This window comes from Pristiophorus japonicus, chromosome 16 (assembly GCF_044704955.1).
Source record: "Pristiophorus japonicus isolate sPriJap1 chromosome 16, sPriJap1.hap1, whole genome shotgun sequence".
Classification (NCBI taxonomy): Eukaryota; Metazoa; Chordata; class Chondrichthyes; family Pristiophoridae; genus Pristiophorus; species Pristiophorus japonicus.
The window spans coordinates 82,261,761-82,279,461 of record NC_091992.1 but is presented as its reverse complement, the minus strand read 5'-3'; the positions used below and the strand labels follow the sequence as shown (position 1 = coordinate 82,279,461).

Below are 17,701 nucleotides of genomic sequence, written 5' to 3'. Positions count from 1 at the left end.
GCAGGGGGACAGGTTTGCTCCTGAGAATGGTAGAGTTGTGTTCCTGAGGAGTGTACAGGTGTGTTCCTGAGGATGGTACAGGTTTGTTCCTGAGGAAGGGGACTGGTGTGTTCCTGAGGAAGCTACAGCTGTGTTCCTGAGAAAGGTAAATGTGTGTTCCTGAGGAAGTGTACAGGTGTGTTCCTGAGGAGGGGGATAGGAGTGTCCTGAGAATGGTACCGGTGTGTTCCTGAGTAAGGTACAGGTATTTTCCTGAGGAAGGGGACGGTGTATTCCTGAGGTAGCTACAGGTGTGTTCCTGAGGTAGCTGCAGGTGTGTTCCTGGGGAAGGTAAAGGTGTGTTCCTGAGGAAACATAGAAACATAGAAAATAGGTGCAGGAGTAGGCCATTCGGCCCTTCTAGCCTGCACCGCCATTCAATGAGTTCATGGCTGAACATTCAACTTCAGTACCCCATTCCTGCTTTCTCACCATACCCCTTGATCCCCCTAGTAGTAAGGACCTCATCTAACTCCTTTTTGAATATATTTAGTGAATTGGCCTCAACAACTTTCTGTGGTAGAGAATTCCACAGGTTCACCACTCTCTGGGTGAAGAAGTTCCTCCGCATCTCGGTCCTAAATGGCTTACCCCTTATCCTTAGACTGTGACCTCTGGTTCTGGACTTCCCCAACATTGGGAACATTCTTACTGCATCTAACCTGTCTAACCCCGTCAGAATTTTAAATGTTTCTATGAGGTCCCCTCTCATTCTTCTGAACTCCAGTGAATACAAGCCCAGTTGATCCAGTCTTTCTTGATAGGTGAGTCCCGCCATCCTGGGAATCAGTCTGGTGAACCTTCGCTGCACTCCCTCAATAGCAAGAATGTCTTTCCTCAGGTTAGGAGACCAAAACTGTACACAATACTCCAGGTGTGGCCTCACCAATGCCCTGTACAATTGTAGCAACACCTCCCTGCCCTTGTACTCAAATCCCCTCGCTATGAAGGCCAACATGCCATTTGCTTTCTTAACCGCCTGCTGTACCTGCATGCCAACCTTCAATGACTGATGTACCGCGACACCCAGGTCTCTTTGCACTTCCCCTTTTCCTAATCTGTCACCATTCAGATAATAGTCTGTCTCTCTGTTTTTACCACCAAAGTGGAATGGTGTGTTCCTGAGGAAGGTAAAGGTGTGTTCCTGAGAAAGATACAGGTGTGTTCCTGAACAATGTAAAGGTTTGTTATTGAGGAAGGTACATGTGTATTCCTGAGGATGGTACAGGTGTGTTCCTGAGGAAGACACAGGTGTGTACCTGAGGATGGTGATAGGTGTGTTCCTGAGGTAAGTAAAGTTGTGATCCTGCGAAAGGTACAGGTGTGTGTCTGATGAAGGGGCCATGTATGTTTCTGAGGAAGGTAAAGGTGTGTTCCTGAGGAGGGGGTCAAATGTGTTCCTGAGGATGGTACAGGTGTGTTACTGTGAAAGGTACAGATGTGTTCCTAAGCAAGGGTAAAGGTGTGTTCCTGAGGAAATGCTGAGGTGTGTTCCTGAGGAAGGTATAGGTATATTCCTGAGGAAGGTACAGGTATGTTCCTGTGAAAGCGACAAGTGTGTTCCTGAGAATGGGACAGCTGTGTTCCTGAGGAAGGTAAAGGTGTGTTCCTGAGGAAGCTACATGTGTGTTCCTGAGGAAGGGGACAGGTGAGTTCCTGAGGAAGGGGTCAGGTATGTTCCTGAGGAAGATACAGGTGTGTTTCTGAGGAAGGGTACAGGTATGTTCCTGAGGAAGGTACAGGTGTGTTCCTGAAGAGGAGGAAGGGTTTGTTCCTTAGAATGGTAGAGTTGTGTTCCTGAGGAATGTACAGATGTGTTTCTGAGGAATGTACAGGTTGGTTCCTGAGGAAGGTACAGGTATTTTCCTGAGGAAGTGTTGAGGTGTGTTCCTTTAGGATGGGGACAGGTGTGCTCCTGAGGAAGGGACAGGTGTGTTGCTGTGGACTGTAGAGGTGTGTTGCTTAGGAAGGCACGGGTATGTTCCTGATGAAGATATAGCTGTTTTCCTGAGTAGGGTGACTGTGTGTTACTGACGCGGGTGATAGGTGTGTTCCTAAGGAAAGTACAGTTGTGTTCCTGAGGAAGGGTATAGGTATGTTCCTGACGAGAGGTACAGGTGTGTTTCTGTGGACGGGCAGGTGTGTTCCTGTGGATGGAACAGGTGTGTTCCTGAACAAGGGGGACAGGTATTTTCCTGAGGAAGGGAACAGGGTGTGTTCCTGAGGAAGGGAGACATGTGTTTTCAGAGCAAGACATGGGTGTGTTCCTGACGAAGGCACAACCATGTTCCTGGGGATGTGTTCAGGTGTGTTCCTTATCAAGGTCCAGGTGTGTTCCTGAGGGATATACAGGCATATTCCTGAGGAGCATGACAGTGTATTAATGAGGAGGGTGATAGGTGTGTTCCTGAGGAAGGTAAAGGTGTGTTCTTGCGAAGGCTACAGGTGTGTTCCTGAGCATGGAAGTGTGTTCCTGAGGAAGGGGACAGGTGTGTTCCTGAGGAAGTTAAAGTTGTATTCCTGAGAAAGCTACGGGTGTGTTCCCGAGAATGGGACAGGTGTGTTCCTGAGGAAGGGGACAGGTGTGTTCCTGAGGAAGGTACAGGTGATTACTGAGGATGGTACAGGTGTGTTCCTCAGGAAGGTAAATGTTTGTTGCTGAGGAAGGTTCATGTGTATACCTGAGGATGATACAGGTGTGTTGCTGCGAAAGGTACAGGTGTCTTCCTGAGGAAGGGACAGATGTGTTCCTGAGAAGGGGACAGGTGTGTTCTGGAGGAAGTGGAAAGGAGTGTTCCTGAGGAAGGGGGACAGGTGTGTTCCTGAGGTTAGGTACAGATGTGTTCATGAGAAGGGGACAGGTGTGTTCCTGAGGAAGGTAAGGGTGTGTTCCTGAGGAAGCTACAGGTGTGTTCCTGAGGAAGGGGACAGGTACGTTCCTGAGGAAGTGGACAGGTACGTTTCTGAGGAAGGTACAGGTGTGTTCCTGAAGAGGAGGGAGGGTTTGTTACTGAGAATGGTAGAGTTGTGTTCCTGAGGAAGGTACAGGTTTTTTCCTGAGGAAGTGTTGAGGTGTGTTCCCGAGGAAGGTACAGGTGTGTTTCTTTAGGATGGGGACAGGTGTGCTCCTGAGGAAGGGACAGGTGTGTTGCTGAGAACTGTACAGGTGTGTTGCTTAGGAAGGCACAGGTGTGTTCCTGATGAAGATATAGCTGTTTTCCTGAGGAGAGTGACCGTGTGTTACTGACGCGGGTGATAGGTGTGTTCCTAAGGAAGGTACAGTTGTGTTCCTGAGGAAGGGTATAGGTATGTTCCTGACGAGAGGTACAGGTGTGTTCCTGTGGACGGGCAGGTGTGTTCCTGTGGATGGAACAGGTGTGTTCCTGAACAAGGGGGACAGGTATTTTCCTGAGGAAGGGGACAGAGTGTGTTTCTGAGGAAGGTAGACATGTGTTTTCAGAGCAAGACATGGGTGTGTTCCTGAGGAAGGCACAAGCGTATTCCTGGGGATATGTTCAGATGTGTTCCTTATCAAGGTCCAGGTGTGTTCCTGAGGAATATACAGGTGTATTCCTGAGGAGCATGGCAGTGTATTAATGAGGAGAGTGATAGGTGTGTTCCTGAGGAAGGTAAAGGTGTGTTCTTGCGAAGACTACAGGTGTGTTCCTGAGAGGGGACAGGTGTGTTCTGGAGGAAGTGGAAAGGAGTGTTCCTGAGGAAGGGGAACAGGTGTGATCCTGAGGTTAGGTACAGATGTGTTCATGAGAAGGGGACAGGTGTGTTCCTGAGGAAGGTAAGGGTTTGTTCCTGAAGAAGGTACAGGTGTGTTCCTGATGAAGAAACAGCTGTTTTCCTGAGGAGGGTGACAGTGTGTTACTGACAAGAGTGATAGGTGCGTTCCTAGGGAAGGTACAGTTGTGTTCCTGAGGAAGGGTACAGGTATGTTCCTGAGGAGGGGGACAGGTGTGTTCCTGAGGAGGGGGACAGATGTGTTACTTTGGAAGGTACAGATGTGTTCCTAAAGAAGGGTACAGGTGTGTTCCTCAGGACGTGTTGAGGTGTGCACCTGATAAAATACAGGAGTATTCCTGAGGAAATAGTCGGTGTGTTCCTGAGGAAGTTAAAGGTGTATTCCTGAGGAGGGGACAGTTGTGTTCCTGAGGAAGGGGACAGGTGTGTTCCTGAGGAAGTTACAGGTATGTTTCTGAGGAAGGTTCAGATGTGTTCTTGAGGAAAGTACAGGTGTGTTCCTGAGGAAGAGGACTGGTTTGTTCCTGAGGAAGAGGACTGGTTTGTTCCTGAGGAAGCAACAGGTGGGTTCCTGAGAAATGTAAACGTGTGTTCCTAAGGAAGAGTACAGGTGTGTTCCTGCGGAAGGGACAGGTGTGTTCCTGAGGAAGGCATATGTGTGTTCCTGAGGAAGGTAAGGTGTGTTCCTAAGGACGGTAGAGGTGTGTTTCTGAACAAAGGGGACAGATGTTTTCCTGAAGAAGGGGACAGGGTGTGTTCCTGATGAAGGTGCACAAGTGTTTTCCTGAGCAAGATACGGGTGTGTTCCTGAGGAAGGCACAAGCATGTTCCTGAAGATGTGTTCAGCTATGTTCCTGAGGAGTGTGACAGTCTGTTTCTGAGGGGAGTGATAGATGTGTTCCTGAGAAAAGGGACAGGTGTGTTCCTGAGGAAGGGAAAGGTGTGTTCCTGCAGAAGGGTATAGGTGTGCTCCTGAGGATTGTAAAGGTCTGTTCCTGAGGAAGGGGACAGGGTTATTCCTGAGGAAGTTGCAGGTATTTTCCTGAGGAAGTGGACCGGCATGTTCCTTAGTAAGGGTATAGGTGTGTTCCTGAGGAAGTGTTGAGGTGTGTTCCTGAAGAAGGGGACAGGAATTTTCCGGAGGAAGGGGACAGATGTATTCCTGAGGAAGGTAAAGGTGTGTTCCTGAGAAAGGTAAAGGTGTGTTCCTGAGGAAGGGGACGGGGTGTGTTCCTGAGGAAGGCACAAGCGTGTTCCTGGGAATGTGTTCAGGTGTGTTCCTAATCAAGGTCCAGGTGCGTTCCTGAGGAGCATGACAGTGTGTTCCTGAGGAGCATGACAGTGTGTTCCTGAAGAGGGTGATAGGTGTGTTCCTGAGGAAGGTGAAGGTGTGTTCCTTTAAAAGCTACAGGTGTATTCCTGAGAATGGCACAGGTGTATTCCTGAGGAAGGGGACAAGTGTGTTCCTGGGGAAGGAAAAGGTGTGTTCCTGAGGAAGGTACAGGTGTGATCCTGAGGAAGGTACAGGTGATTCCTAAGGATGGTACAAGTGTGTTCCTCAGGAGGTAAAGGTTTGTTGCTGAGGAAGATTCATGTGTATACCTGAGGATGTTACAGGTGTGTTGCTGCGAAAGGTGCAGGTATGTTCCTGAGGAAGGGACAGATGTATTCCTGAGAAGGGGACCGGTGTGTTCCTGAGGAATGGGGCAGGTGTGTTTCTGAGGAAGAGAAAGGTGTGTTCCTGAGGAAGGGGACAGGTGTGTTCCTGAGGAAATTACAGGTGAGTTACTGAGGATGGTACAGGTGTGTTCCTGAGGCAAGTAAAGGTTTGTTCCTGAGGAAGGTTCATGTGTATTCCTGAGGATGGTACAGGTGTGTTGTTGAGGAAGATACAGGCGTGTTCCTGAGGAGGGTGATAGGTGTGTTCCTGAGAAAGGGGACAGTAGTGTTCCTAAAGACGGTACAGGTGTGTTCCCGAGGAAGGGAAGGTTGTGTTCCTGAGGAAGGGAACAGGTGTGTTCCTGAGGAAGGTACTGGTGTGTTCCTGAGGAAGCGTACAGGTATGTTCCTGAGGAAGGGGACAGGTGTGTTCCTGAGGAAGGGGACAGGTGTGTTCCTGAGGAAGGGGACAGGTGTGTTCCTGAGGAAAGTTCAGGTGTATTCCTGAGGAAAGTTCAGTTGTGTTCATGAGGTAGGTCCAGTTGTGTTTCTGTAGAAGGGACAGGTGTGTTCCTGAGGATGGTACAGATGTGTACCTGAGGAATGTTTAGTTGTGTTCATGAGGTAGGTCCAGTTGTACTTCTGTGGAAGGGACAGGTGTATTCCTGAGGATGGTACAGATGTGTTCCTGAGGAATGTTCAGTTGTGTTCATGAGGTAGGTCCAGTTGTACTTCTGTGGAAGGGACAGGTGTATTCCTGAGGATGGTACAGGTGTGTTCCTGAACAAGGGGGACATGTGTTTTCCTGAGCAAGACAAGGGTGTGTTCCTGAGGATGTGTTGTGGTGTGTTTGTGAGGAACGGTACAGGTGTGCTCCTGATGAAGGTAAATATTTGTTCCTGAGGAAGAAACATGTACATTCCTGAAGATGGTACAGGTGTGTGCCTGAGGAAGGTACATGTGTGTTCCTGAGGAAGGTAATTGTTTGTTCCTGAGGAAGTTACATGTGTATTCCTGAAGATGGTACAGGTGTGTTCCTGAGGAAGGTACAGGTGTGTTCCTGAGGAAGGTACAGATGTGTTCCTGAGGAAGAGGACAGTAGTGTTCCTGAATATGGTACAGGTGTGTTCCTGAGGAAGTGGAAATGAGTGTTCCTAAGGAAGGGTGATAGATTTGTTCCTGAGGAAGGGGACAAGTATATTCCTGCAGAAGGTACAAGTGTGTTCCTGAGGACGGGGACAGCTGTGTTCCTGAGGAAGGTACAACTGCATCCCTGAGGAGGGCGACACGTTTGTGGCTGAGGAAGAGACAGGTATGTTCCTGAAGATGGTACAGCTGTGTTCCTGAGGAAAGTTCAGGTGTGTTCCTGAGGAAGATTCAGGTGTATTCCTGAAAAAGTGGGACATGTTTTTTCCTGAGGAAGGGGACATGGTCTGTTCCTGAGGAAGAGGGACAAATATTTTCCTGAGCAAGACATGGGTGTGTTCCTGAGGAAGGTACAGGTGTGTTCCTGAGGAGGGAGTTGGTTACATAAGAACATAAGAAATAGGAGCAGGAGTAGGCCATTCGGCCCCTCGAGCCTGCTCCACCATTCAATAAGATCATGGCTGATCTGATCATAGACTCAGCTCCACTTCCCCGCCCGCTTCTCATAACCCCTTATTGTTTAAGAAACTGTCTATTTCTGTCTTAAATGTATTCAATGCCCTAGCTTCCACAGCTCTTTGAGGCAGCAAATTCCATAGATTTACAACCCTCTCAGAGAAGAAATTTCTCTTCATCTCTGTTTTAAATAGGTGGCCCCTTATTCTAAGATCATGCCCTCTAGTTCTAGTCTCCCCCATCAGTGGAAACATCCTCTCTGCATCCACCTTGTCAAGCCCTCTCATAATCTTATACGTTTTGATAAGATTACCCCTCATTCTTCTGAATTCCAATGAGTATAGGCCCAACCTACTCAACCTTTCCTCATAAGTCAACCCCCTCATCCCTGGAATCAACCTAGTGAACCTTCTCTGAACTGCCTCCAAAGCAAGTATATCCTTTCGTAAATATGGAAACCAAAACTGCACGCAGTATTCCAGGTGTGGTCTCACCAATACCTTATATAGCTGTAGTAAGACTTCCCTGCTTTTATACTCCATCCCCTTTGCAATAAAGGCCAAGGTACCATTGGCCTTCCTGATCACTTGCTGTACCTGCATACTATCCTTTTGTGTTTCATGCACAAGTAACCCCAGGTCCCGCTGTATTGTGGCACTTTGCAAAGTTTCTCCATTTAAATAATAACTTGCTCTTTGATTTTTTTTCTGCCAAAGTGCCCGACGTCACACTTTCAAATATTATACTCCATCTGCCAAATTTTTGCCCACTCACTTAGCCTGTCTATGTCCTTTTGCAGATTTTTTGTGTCCTCCCCTCACATATTGCTTTTCCTCCCATCTTTGCATCGTCAGCAAACTTGGTTACATTACACTCAGTCCCTTCTTCCAAGTCGTGTTCCGGAGGAAGGTGCAGGTGTGTTCCTGAGGAAGGTGACAGGTGTGTTCCTGAGGAAGGTACAGGTGCGTTCCTGAGGAAAGGTACAGGTATGTTCCAGAGGAAGGTACAGGTATGTTCCAGAGGAAGGTACAGGTGTGTTCCTGAAGAAGGTAAAGGTATGTTCCTGAAGAAGTGTTGAGGTGTGTTCCTTAGGAAGGTACAGGTGTTTTCCTGAGGAAGCTGACAGGTGTGTTCCTGAGGAAGGTATAGTTATGTCCCTGAAGAAGGTACAGGTGTGTTCCTGAGTAGGGTGACAGTTTGTTCCTGAGGAAGGGACAGGTGTGTTCCTGCGGAAAGGGACAGGTCTGTTCCTGAGGGAGTTAAAGGTGGGTTCCTGCGGAAGGGTACAGCTATGTTCTTGAAAAAGGTACAGGTGTGTTCCTGAGGATGGTACAGGTGTGTTGCTGAACAAGGGGGACAGTTATGTTCCTGAGGAAGGGGGACAAGTGTTTTCCTGAGCAAGACACGGGTGTGTTCCAGAGGAAGGCACAAGCGTGTTCCTGGGGATGTGTTCAGGTGTCTTCTTGAGGAGGGGGGGGGGGGGCGGATGTGTGTTCCTGAGGATGGGGACAGATGTGTTCCTGAGGAAGTTACAGGTGTGTTTCTGAGGAAGGTACAGGTGTGTTTCTGAGGAAGGTACTGGTGTGTTCCTGAGGAATGGAAAACGCTGGAGTGCGTTATTAAGGTAGCAGGTGCGAGACATTTGGAAAAGCCTAATTCAATCAAGCACACTCAGCATGGTTTTATCAAAGGGAAATCATGTTTGACAAATTTGCTGGAATTCTTTGAGCATATAACGAGCAGGGTGGATAAGGGGGAACCAATGGATTTGGTGCATTTGGATTTCCAGAAGGCATTCGATATGATGCCACATAAAAGGGTTACTGCAGAAGATAAATATTCAAGGAGTTGGGGGTATTATATTAGCATGGATAGAGAATTGGCTCCAACAGAAAACAGAGAGGCGGGATAAATGGGTCAATTTCAGGTTGGCAATCAGCAACTAGTGGGGTGCCGCAGGGATCCTCAAATATTTACAATCTATATTAATGATTTGGATGAAGGGTCCGAGTGTAATGTAGCCAAGTTTGCTGATGACACAAAGATGGGTGGGAAAGCAAATTGTGAGGAAGACACAAAAAATCTGCAAAGGGATATAAACAGGCTAAGTCAGTTGGCAGAACTTTGGCAGATGGAGTATAATGTGGGAACATGTGAGGTTATCCACTTTTTGGCAGAAAAAATAGAAAAACAAATTATAATTTTAAATTGAGAAAAATTGCAAAGTTCTGCAGCACAGAGGGACCTGGGGGTCCTTGTGCATGAAACACAAAAAGTTAGTATGCAGCTGCGGCAAATAATCAAGAAGGCTAATGGAATGTTAGTCTTTATTGCATGGTGGATAGAATATAAAAGCAGAGAAGTCCTGCTACAACTGTACAGGGTATTGGTGAGGTCACACCTAGTGTACTGCGTACAGTATTGGTCTCCGTACTTAAGGAAGGATATACTTGCATTGGAGGCTGTTCAGAGAAGGTTCACTAGGTTGATTCCAGAGATGAGGGTGTTGACTTATGAAGATAGGTTGAGTAGGCTGGGCCTATACTCATTGGAGTTCAGAAGAATGAGAGGTGATCTTATTGAAATATATAAGATAATGAGGGGGCTCGACAAGGTGGATGCAGACAGGATATTTTCACATAGGGAAACTAAAACTAGGGGACATAGTCTCAGAATAAGGTGCCGCCCATTTAAAACTGAGATGAGGAGAAATTTCTTCTCTCAGAGGGTTGTAAATCTGTGGAATTCTCTGCCCCAGGGAGCTGTGGAGGCTGGGACATTGAATATATTTAAGACGGAGATAGACAGGTTTTTGAGCGATAAGGGAATAAAGGTTTATGGCGAGTGGGCTGGGAAGTGGAGCTGAGTCCATGATCTGATCAGCCATGATCTTATTGAATGGCAGAGCAGGCTCGAGGGGCAGGTGACCTACTCCTGCTCCTATTTCTTATGTTCTTATGAAGATAGAAGTGTGTTCCTGAGGAAGGGGACAGGTGTATTCCTGAGGAAGTGGATAGGTGTGTTCCTGAGGAAGCCATAGGTGAGTTCCTGAGGAAGGGGACAGGTGTGTTCATGAGGAAGCTACTGGTATGTTCCTGAGGAAAAGGACAGGTATGTTCCTGAGGAAGCCATAGGTGAGTTCCTGAAGAAGGGGACAGGTGTGATCTTGAGGAAGCCATAGGTGTGTTCCTGAGGAAGCTACAGGTGTGTTCATTGAAGGTTGGCATGCAGGTACAGCAGGCGGTTAAGAAAGCAAATGGCATGTTGGCCTTCATAGCGAGGGGATTTGAGTACAGGGGCAGGGAGGTGTTGCTACAGTTGTACAGGGCCTTGGTGAGGCCACACCTGGAGTACTGTGTACAGTTTGGTCTCCTAACTTGAGGAAGGACATTCTTGCTATTGAGGGAGTGCAGCGAAGATTCACCAGACTGATTCCCGGGATGGTGGGACTGACCTATCAAGAAAGACTGGATCAACTGGGCTTGTATTCACTGGAGTTCAGAAGAGTGAGAGGGGACCTCATAGAAACGTTTAAAATTCTGACGGGTTTGGACAGGTTGGATGCAGGAAGAATGTTCCCAATGTTGGGGAAGTCCGGAACCAGAGGTCACAGTCTAAGGATAAGGGGTAAGCCATTTAGGACCGAGATAAGGAGCAACTTCTTCACCCAGAGAGTGGTGAACCTGTGGAATTCTCTACCACAGAAAGTAGTTGAGGCCAATTCACTAAATATATTCAAAAGGGAGTTAGATGAAGTCCTTACAACTCGGGGGATCAAGGGGTATGGCGTGAAAGCAGGAAGGGGGTACTGAAGTTGCATGTTCAGCCATGAAATTGAATGGCGGTGCAGGCTAGAAGGGCTGAATGGCCTGCTCCTGCACCTATTTTCTATGTTTCTATGTTTTTTCCTGAGGAAAAGGACAGGTGTGTTCCTGAGGAAGCAGACAGGTATGTTTCTGAGGAAGTGTTCAGGTGTGTGCCTGAGGAAGGTGACAGGTGTGTTCCTGAGGAAGGGACAGGTGTGTTCCTGAGGAAAGGTACAGGTGTGTTCCTGAGGAAGGTGACAGGTGTGTTCCTGAGCATAACTGACTTGGTTTAAAGCAATCACAGCGCAGGTAGAAATGAGAAGTGAACAAGTGGCTCATGGACAGTTATTGTCAGCACTGAACCGCTCCTCACTTTGCAGCAGTCACTCACTGCCCTCAACAGCAGACCTTACTCTGATTTGGCATCACACTTAAGTAATGAGCACCATTTTCTGATCAGGCAGATTCATCTGTAAAGTTCCAACCTAATCCCAGTGCTTTATCCAAACCCTCTGAAGGGATTTAGTTTGAAGTCTCCTGCCCTATCTTTGGGACCCTTAATAGCTTGTCTGCAACTCTTGACGTTTCACTCTCCCTGCCTGATATGATGGGCTAAATTTACACTAAGCCGTCACTACAAGGCCTCTGTTAAAGTGTCACAATTCTCAGTGTGTGTTCTGATGCAGCTACTGACAGCAAGGCTGCTGTTAGATTTGTGTGTCAGGCTCAGCGAAGATTCTTGGATTCTCTTGTGTGACTTTAACAGGAATAACATCAAACCGAGCGTGAGACAGCCCTGGAGCTTAGTTTGTCCCATTAACACAGCAGCGAGTTTGTGAATCACCCACCTCACACCACTCTACACATGAACTCAAGGCCTGACAGTCGTTGGCAGTCAATGCCGGAGGGGAAGCAGTCACTTGTTAGCTAGCTTCTGCAAAAAACAAAGGCTTTATTCTAAGGGTCGACACATATATTTTGAGAATAAAAGCACCTCTTGTAAACTGATAGGCAAATTGCGTGTCGTGCTTCCTACATTACCACAGTGACTACATTTATAACTACACCTATTGCCTTCACACTGGTGTTCGTTGTGGCTCTGTGGTAGCACTCTCACCTCTGAGTCAAAAGATCATGGATTCGTGAGCACAAAATAGGCTGACATTCCAAATCCGCAGCCGCGTTTCCAACATTACAACAGTGACTACACTTCAAAAGTACTTCATTGGATGTAAACGCTTTGAGGCATCCTAAGGCTGTGAAAGGCACTATATAAATGCAAGTTCTTTCTTTTTAGGAGCCCAAACACCACAGCTAATTTCAACTTGGCATGTTGAGTAGGGTTGCCAACCCTCCAGGATTGCTCTGACGTCTCCAGGAATTAAATATTGATCTCCTGGATACCGCTATGAGCAGCAGAGTTTTGGATGAGCTGAAGTTTATGGAGGGTGGAAGATGGGAGGCCAGCCAGGAGAGCTTTGGAGCAGTCAAGTCTAGTGGTCGCAAAGGCATGGATGAGAGTTTCAGCAGCAGATGAGCTGAGGCAGGGACGGAGTCGGGCGATGTTACAGAGGTGGAAATAGGCAGTCTTGATGATGCAACGGATATGTGGTCGGTCCCACTAGTAATATCAGCGCGTAAGATCGGGGAATTTTAAATATTAAGACTTGGATTTATATAGCGCCTTTCATGAACACCAGACGTCTCAAACGCTTTACAGCCAATGAAGCACTTTTGGAGTGTAGTCACTGTTGTAATGTAGGAAACGCGGCAGCCAACTTGCACACAAGCAAGCTCCCACAAACAGTAATGTGATAATGACCAGATAATCTGTTTTTGTTATGTTGATTGAGGGATAAATATTGGCCAGGACACCAGGGATAACTCCCCTGCTCTTCTTCAAAATAGTGCCATGGGATCATTTACATCCGCCTGAGAGGGCAGATGGGACCTCAGTTTAACGTCTCATCCGAAAGACACCACCTCCGACAGTGCAGCACTCCCTCAGCATTGCACTGGAGAGTCAGCCTAGATTTATGTGCTCAAGTTCATAAGAAATAGGAGCAGGAGTAGGCCATTTGGCCCCTCGAGCCTGCTCCGCCATTCAATAAGATTCCTGGAGTGGGACTTGAATCCACAACTTTCGGACTCAGAGGCGAGTATGCTACTCACTGACCCACAGCTGACGCTGCCATAACATAAGTGAGTTACACCTAAAATCACGATCTTTTACTCTGGTTTAAGATTCAATTTGCCCAAATCAGGCCCCGCCCACAAAGCTAGCCCTGGCCCGAGGTTGAATAGCGAGATTCTGCCTATTGCACTCCTTCGGGAAGGCTCATCAAATTGCGATAATTATCTTAGACATACAGGCACTAGTAGGCACATTCTAAAAGTTTTTCATATTAAAAAAGATTTAATTTACTAAGAAACTGGCGAGTGTACACCAGTGAAACTATTAAATGGTTCAGTATAGCTTTATAAAGTCATTTTCGGTGATTTTAAATCAGGTTACTCACAGGGGGAGGCCTGGCCACCCTGATTAAAAATGCTCATTTTGTGGTGATGATTCCAGTTTCAGCTGTATTAATAAAACTGTGCCATGTTACCACTCTTAAATATATCAAGGAATACTTTTTAATGGGAAAGAAAGAAACAATTAGGCTCTATTGTGTTGCCCGATTGCGCTGGTTCATGGAAGATTTAACGTTTGTGATTCTGCATCTTTCAGATGTGATGTTAAACTGAGGCCCTGTCTGCTCTCTCAGGTGGACGTAAAAGATCCTATGGCACTATTTCGAAGATGTTATTCCCGATGTTCTGGGCCAATATTTATCCCTCAATCAACATAACAAAAAACAGTTTATCTGGTCGTTATCTCATTGCTGTTTGTGGGAGCTTGCTGTGCGCAAATTGGCTGCTGTGTTTCCCACATTACAACAGTGACTACACTCCAAAAGTACTTCATTGGCTGTAAAGCACTTTGAGACCGGCTGTGGTCATGAAAGGTGCTATATAAATGCAAGTCTTTCCTTCTTTTTTTCTTTATGCGATGAACTTTTGCTGAAACTAGAATAAACAGCATAATTTCAAATGCATTCTGGACACAATTTGCCGATTGAGCCCAAAGCAGAATCTCTATCCCTCTGTTTTTTTTCAATTTCACTTTTGTTTATTGGTTATAAAAATATTGGCAATAGGGAGGAAACCGGCTGTTTGACTGACTGTCAAAATCCATCCAATCGGGTAACAAAGTGTCTGTTCGCTTTCCAATTGGCGGGGGGAAGGGGATGTGGGGAAGGACCAATGGCGGAAGCATGGGGGCGGGACGATTGGAGTCGGGAGGACATGTGATGAAAACTCCAGCAGCACCTCTAACCCTATTGCTGACGCTGAACGATTCTTCACACATGACCTGTTTCTCCCTGAGCTTCTGTGAAAGTTCATATTTATGTTAATGTGCGCAAACAGGGTTTCTGCCACGCTCAACAACAACAACTTGAATTATATAGCGCCTTTAACATAGCAAAATGTCCCAAGGCGCTTCACAGGAGTGCTATAAGGCAAAACAAATAACTTTGACACCGAGCCACGAAAGAAGAAATTAAGGCAGATGACCAAATGCTTGGTCAAAGAGGTAGGTTTTAAGGAGCGTCTTAAAGGAGGAAAGAGAGGTATAGAGAGTTGGAGATGTTTAGGGAGGGAGTTCCAGAGCTTGGGACCCAGGCAGCTGAAGGCACGGCCATCAATGGTCGAGCAGTTAAAATCAGGAATGCTCAAGAGGGCAGAATTTGAGGAGCGCAGACATCGCGGGGGAGTAGTGAAGTTGAGGGAGATTACAGAGATAGGGAGGGGCGAGGCCATGATAGGATTTGTAAGCAAGGATGGGAATTTTGAAATTGAGACATTGCTTAACCAGGAGCCAATGTAGGTCAGCGAGCACAGGGGTGATGGGTGAGCGGGACTTGGTGCGAGTTAGGACATGGGCTGCCGAGTTTTGGATGACCTCATGTTTACGTAGTGTAGATTGTGGGAGGGTGGCCAGATGTGCTTTGGAGTAGTTGAGTCTAGAGGTAACAAAAGCATGGGTGAGGGTTTCAGCAGCCGATGAACTGAGTCATGCTCCCAGAAAAATTATGGTGGTGGTGGAGCGGGAGCAGGTCTGTGTACTGTTAGAAGAAAAAAAAACCTCAGAATTTTTTTTTCAAAAGATTTGTGAAAAAATATTATCGGAAATTCTGGCCTCAGCAAACAGAAAATCACGCCAAACTTCATTTCAATACATTATAATATTTAAATGCAGCCAGGGCTCCATATTGGCAAGGCCACTTTAGCTACGTCTAAAATGTCCACTGGAAAATTGCACTTGGTGCTAATGTGGCACAGATGCAGCTACATGGCCCTGAGCCAGCTGTTCTCATCCCCTAGTGCCTGTCCAGTGCCTACTCCACTAGCCTTAGGGACCAGAAATTTCACTGTAAAACAAAAACAATATGATAGGTATAATGATGCACGTTGTTTAAATCATGGAGCAAGACTACTGGGATACGGGATGAATGTACTGCTTTATGAAACCAAGGACAGGCAACTGGGGCCATGATTAGAAGCCAAGAAAGCAGCGGTTGCACAAAACCGACTGGCTCATTCGTGTTCGTGTGTGGACTGAGTTCACATTTTCCCCTGCTTCACAAAACAAAAGATAAAGCAAACCCGCTCGGTATTTATGCAACAGCAACTTAGATTTATATAGCGTCTTTATCGTAGTGAGCCATCCCAAGGTGCTTCACCGGAGCGTAATCAGACAAAAACTGACACTGAGGTAAAGAAGGAGACATTAAGACAGGTGACCTTGGTCAAAGAAATAGGTTTTAAGCAGCGTCTGAAAGGAGCAGAAAGACGGAGGCGCAGCGGATTAAATGATAAGTTTCTAATTCCTCAAAGGCAGTGTCGGCTACAAATAATTGCAGTTGGAACTATTCACATTAAGCGCTGCTAATTTCCCCAAGTAGACTGTCCCCAAACGCAGAGATCACTGAGTGTCCGAGTGTCCGCAGAGGAAACGGGGAGAGATGGTCTCAAGAAACCCGAGTGGTTTCTTTCTGCCTGGCACCGAGGTTAGCTTAATCGCCTGACTGACCCTCTATTAAACATCCATTCTCTGTACTTGTGTTGCTTTACACACTTCCTAATTTGCCACCAACCAATGCCAAAACCACAGCATTCTTTGCTGTTTTGAAATGAAATTGTGGGAAACGTTTGCTACAACTGTAAAACATTAAGCGGGTGAATTTGGACATGTCTGTGGACGGAACACAGGCGAGTTTGCATCAGCCGCCCATTATACGCCCCACCCGATATTCAGTCCCACTTACTTCAATAGAACCAAATATGGGTTGTGTCCTATATAGGGCGGCAAAAGCAATTCTGCCTGGCTTGTGTTCCCGACCAGCTCCAACTTCACCTCCTATATCTCCAAACGTAGAAGTGGAGATCTACTAAGTTAGATCTGACAGAAAAATATCTGAGGGTTTTAATTTTTTAACAGTTCCTTGAGGGTCAGTCTGTTCTCTGTCTCTTGCTCCATCTATTACTGTTCCGAGACTTATCTCTGAAGGTGAAAATCAGTATGTCAGCACAAATGACTTTACTTGATTCAATATGTTGTAACATTGTGCTCAATCTATCACAGACAATTCATTTCTAGGGCTTAGCACTGAAATAGAAAGGCAAAATGACACTTGCTTACTTTAAATATATTGGGAAGATAAAAGCATTACAAGGTTAAAGAAGCAACTTATTCTGCCTCACCTGTTCGTGGTATTCAATCCCCATGCTCAGCGTGTTGATGAGAATAGCGATCATAATGCCGCGCCCAAAATACTTGCTGTCAACAATTTTGCGGCAGGTGTCACAGACCAAGTTCCAAAAGGCCCAGCATTTGTTTGCTCCCTTGACTCTCGGTTGGCTCCCCTGAGGGTCCCTCTGGTCATTATAGTAGGCGTCCTGGGTGAACTCGTACACTCCCTCGCTGTCTGAGTCCAGCGTCTCGTTATCCGTCACCTCGGACTCGTTGCTCCGGATACAGATGGGGCAGCTTTGTGGGTCGCAGTTCAGGATGTCGGCCGTTCCACTGGGAGAGCCGTAGGGCAGGCAGTGGCCGGACAGCTTGCAGGAACCTTTACAAGGGCCTGCGAGAGGGGACAATCACATTTGGATGTTTAATGTCTTTTTTTTAAAAAAAACTTGCGTAAAACGAAAAGCAAAAATCTCGCGGATGTGGGAAATCCAAAATAATAACGGAAAATGCTGGAAACACTCAGCGGGTCAGGCAGCATCTGCGGAGAAAGAAACAATTAACATTTCAGGTTGTTTCAGCATCTTCTAGTTCAGATGAAAGACCATCAAGCTGAAAAGTTAATTCTGTTTCTCTCTCTGCAGATGCTGCCTGACCTGCTGAGTGTTTGCAGCGTTTTCTGTTTGTATTCGGGGTTGTATGTGTCCAGATAAACACACTCCAAGCTACATCTTTTTCCACTTATTAGCACAGACAGTATTTCTGATCGAAGTACAATATCAGAAGTGCCAAATGCCGGGATGTGACAGTCTTCTATTATGCAAGCCTTTCCTTTAGGCTGAATAATAGAATCATCAAATCATTGAATAGTACAGCACAGAAGGAGATCATTCGGCTCATAGAGCTGGCGCCAGCTCTTTAAAAAGCAATCCAGTTAGTCCCACTCCCCCGCTCTATCCCCATATCCCTGCCATTTTTTCACATTCAAGTATTTATCCAATTCCCTTTGGAAGGTTACAATTGAATCTGTATCCACCACCATCTGTATCAG

At 46.6% G+C, this 17,701-nt stretch overlaps 1 protein-coding gene across 1 annotated transcript in view; it reads right to left on the bottom strand.

Moving 5' to 3' along the window:
• The window catches only part of cacna1g (calcium channel, voltage-dependent, T type, alpha 1G subunit), a 372,532-nt gene that overhangs the window by 274,292 nt on the left and 80,539 nt on the right, over positions 1 to 17,701 (bottom strand). The window contains exon 8 of the mRNA XM_070857502.1: positions 16,665 to 17,044. Coding sequence (XP_070713603.1) covers positions 16,665 to 17,044 — 380 coding nt within the window. The remainder of the gene's footprint in view (positions 1 to 16,664; positions 17,045 to 17,701) is intronic.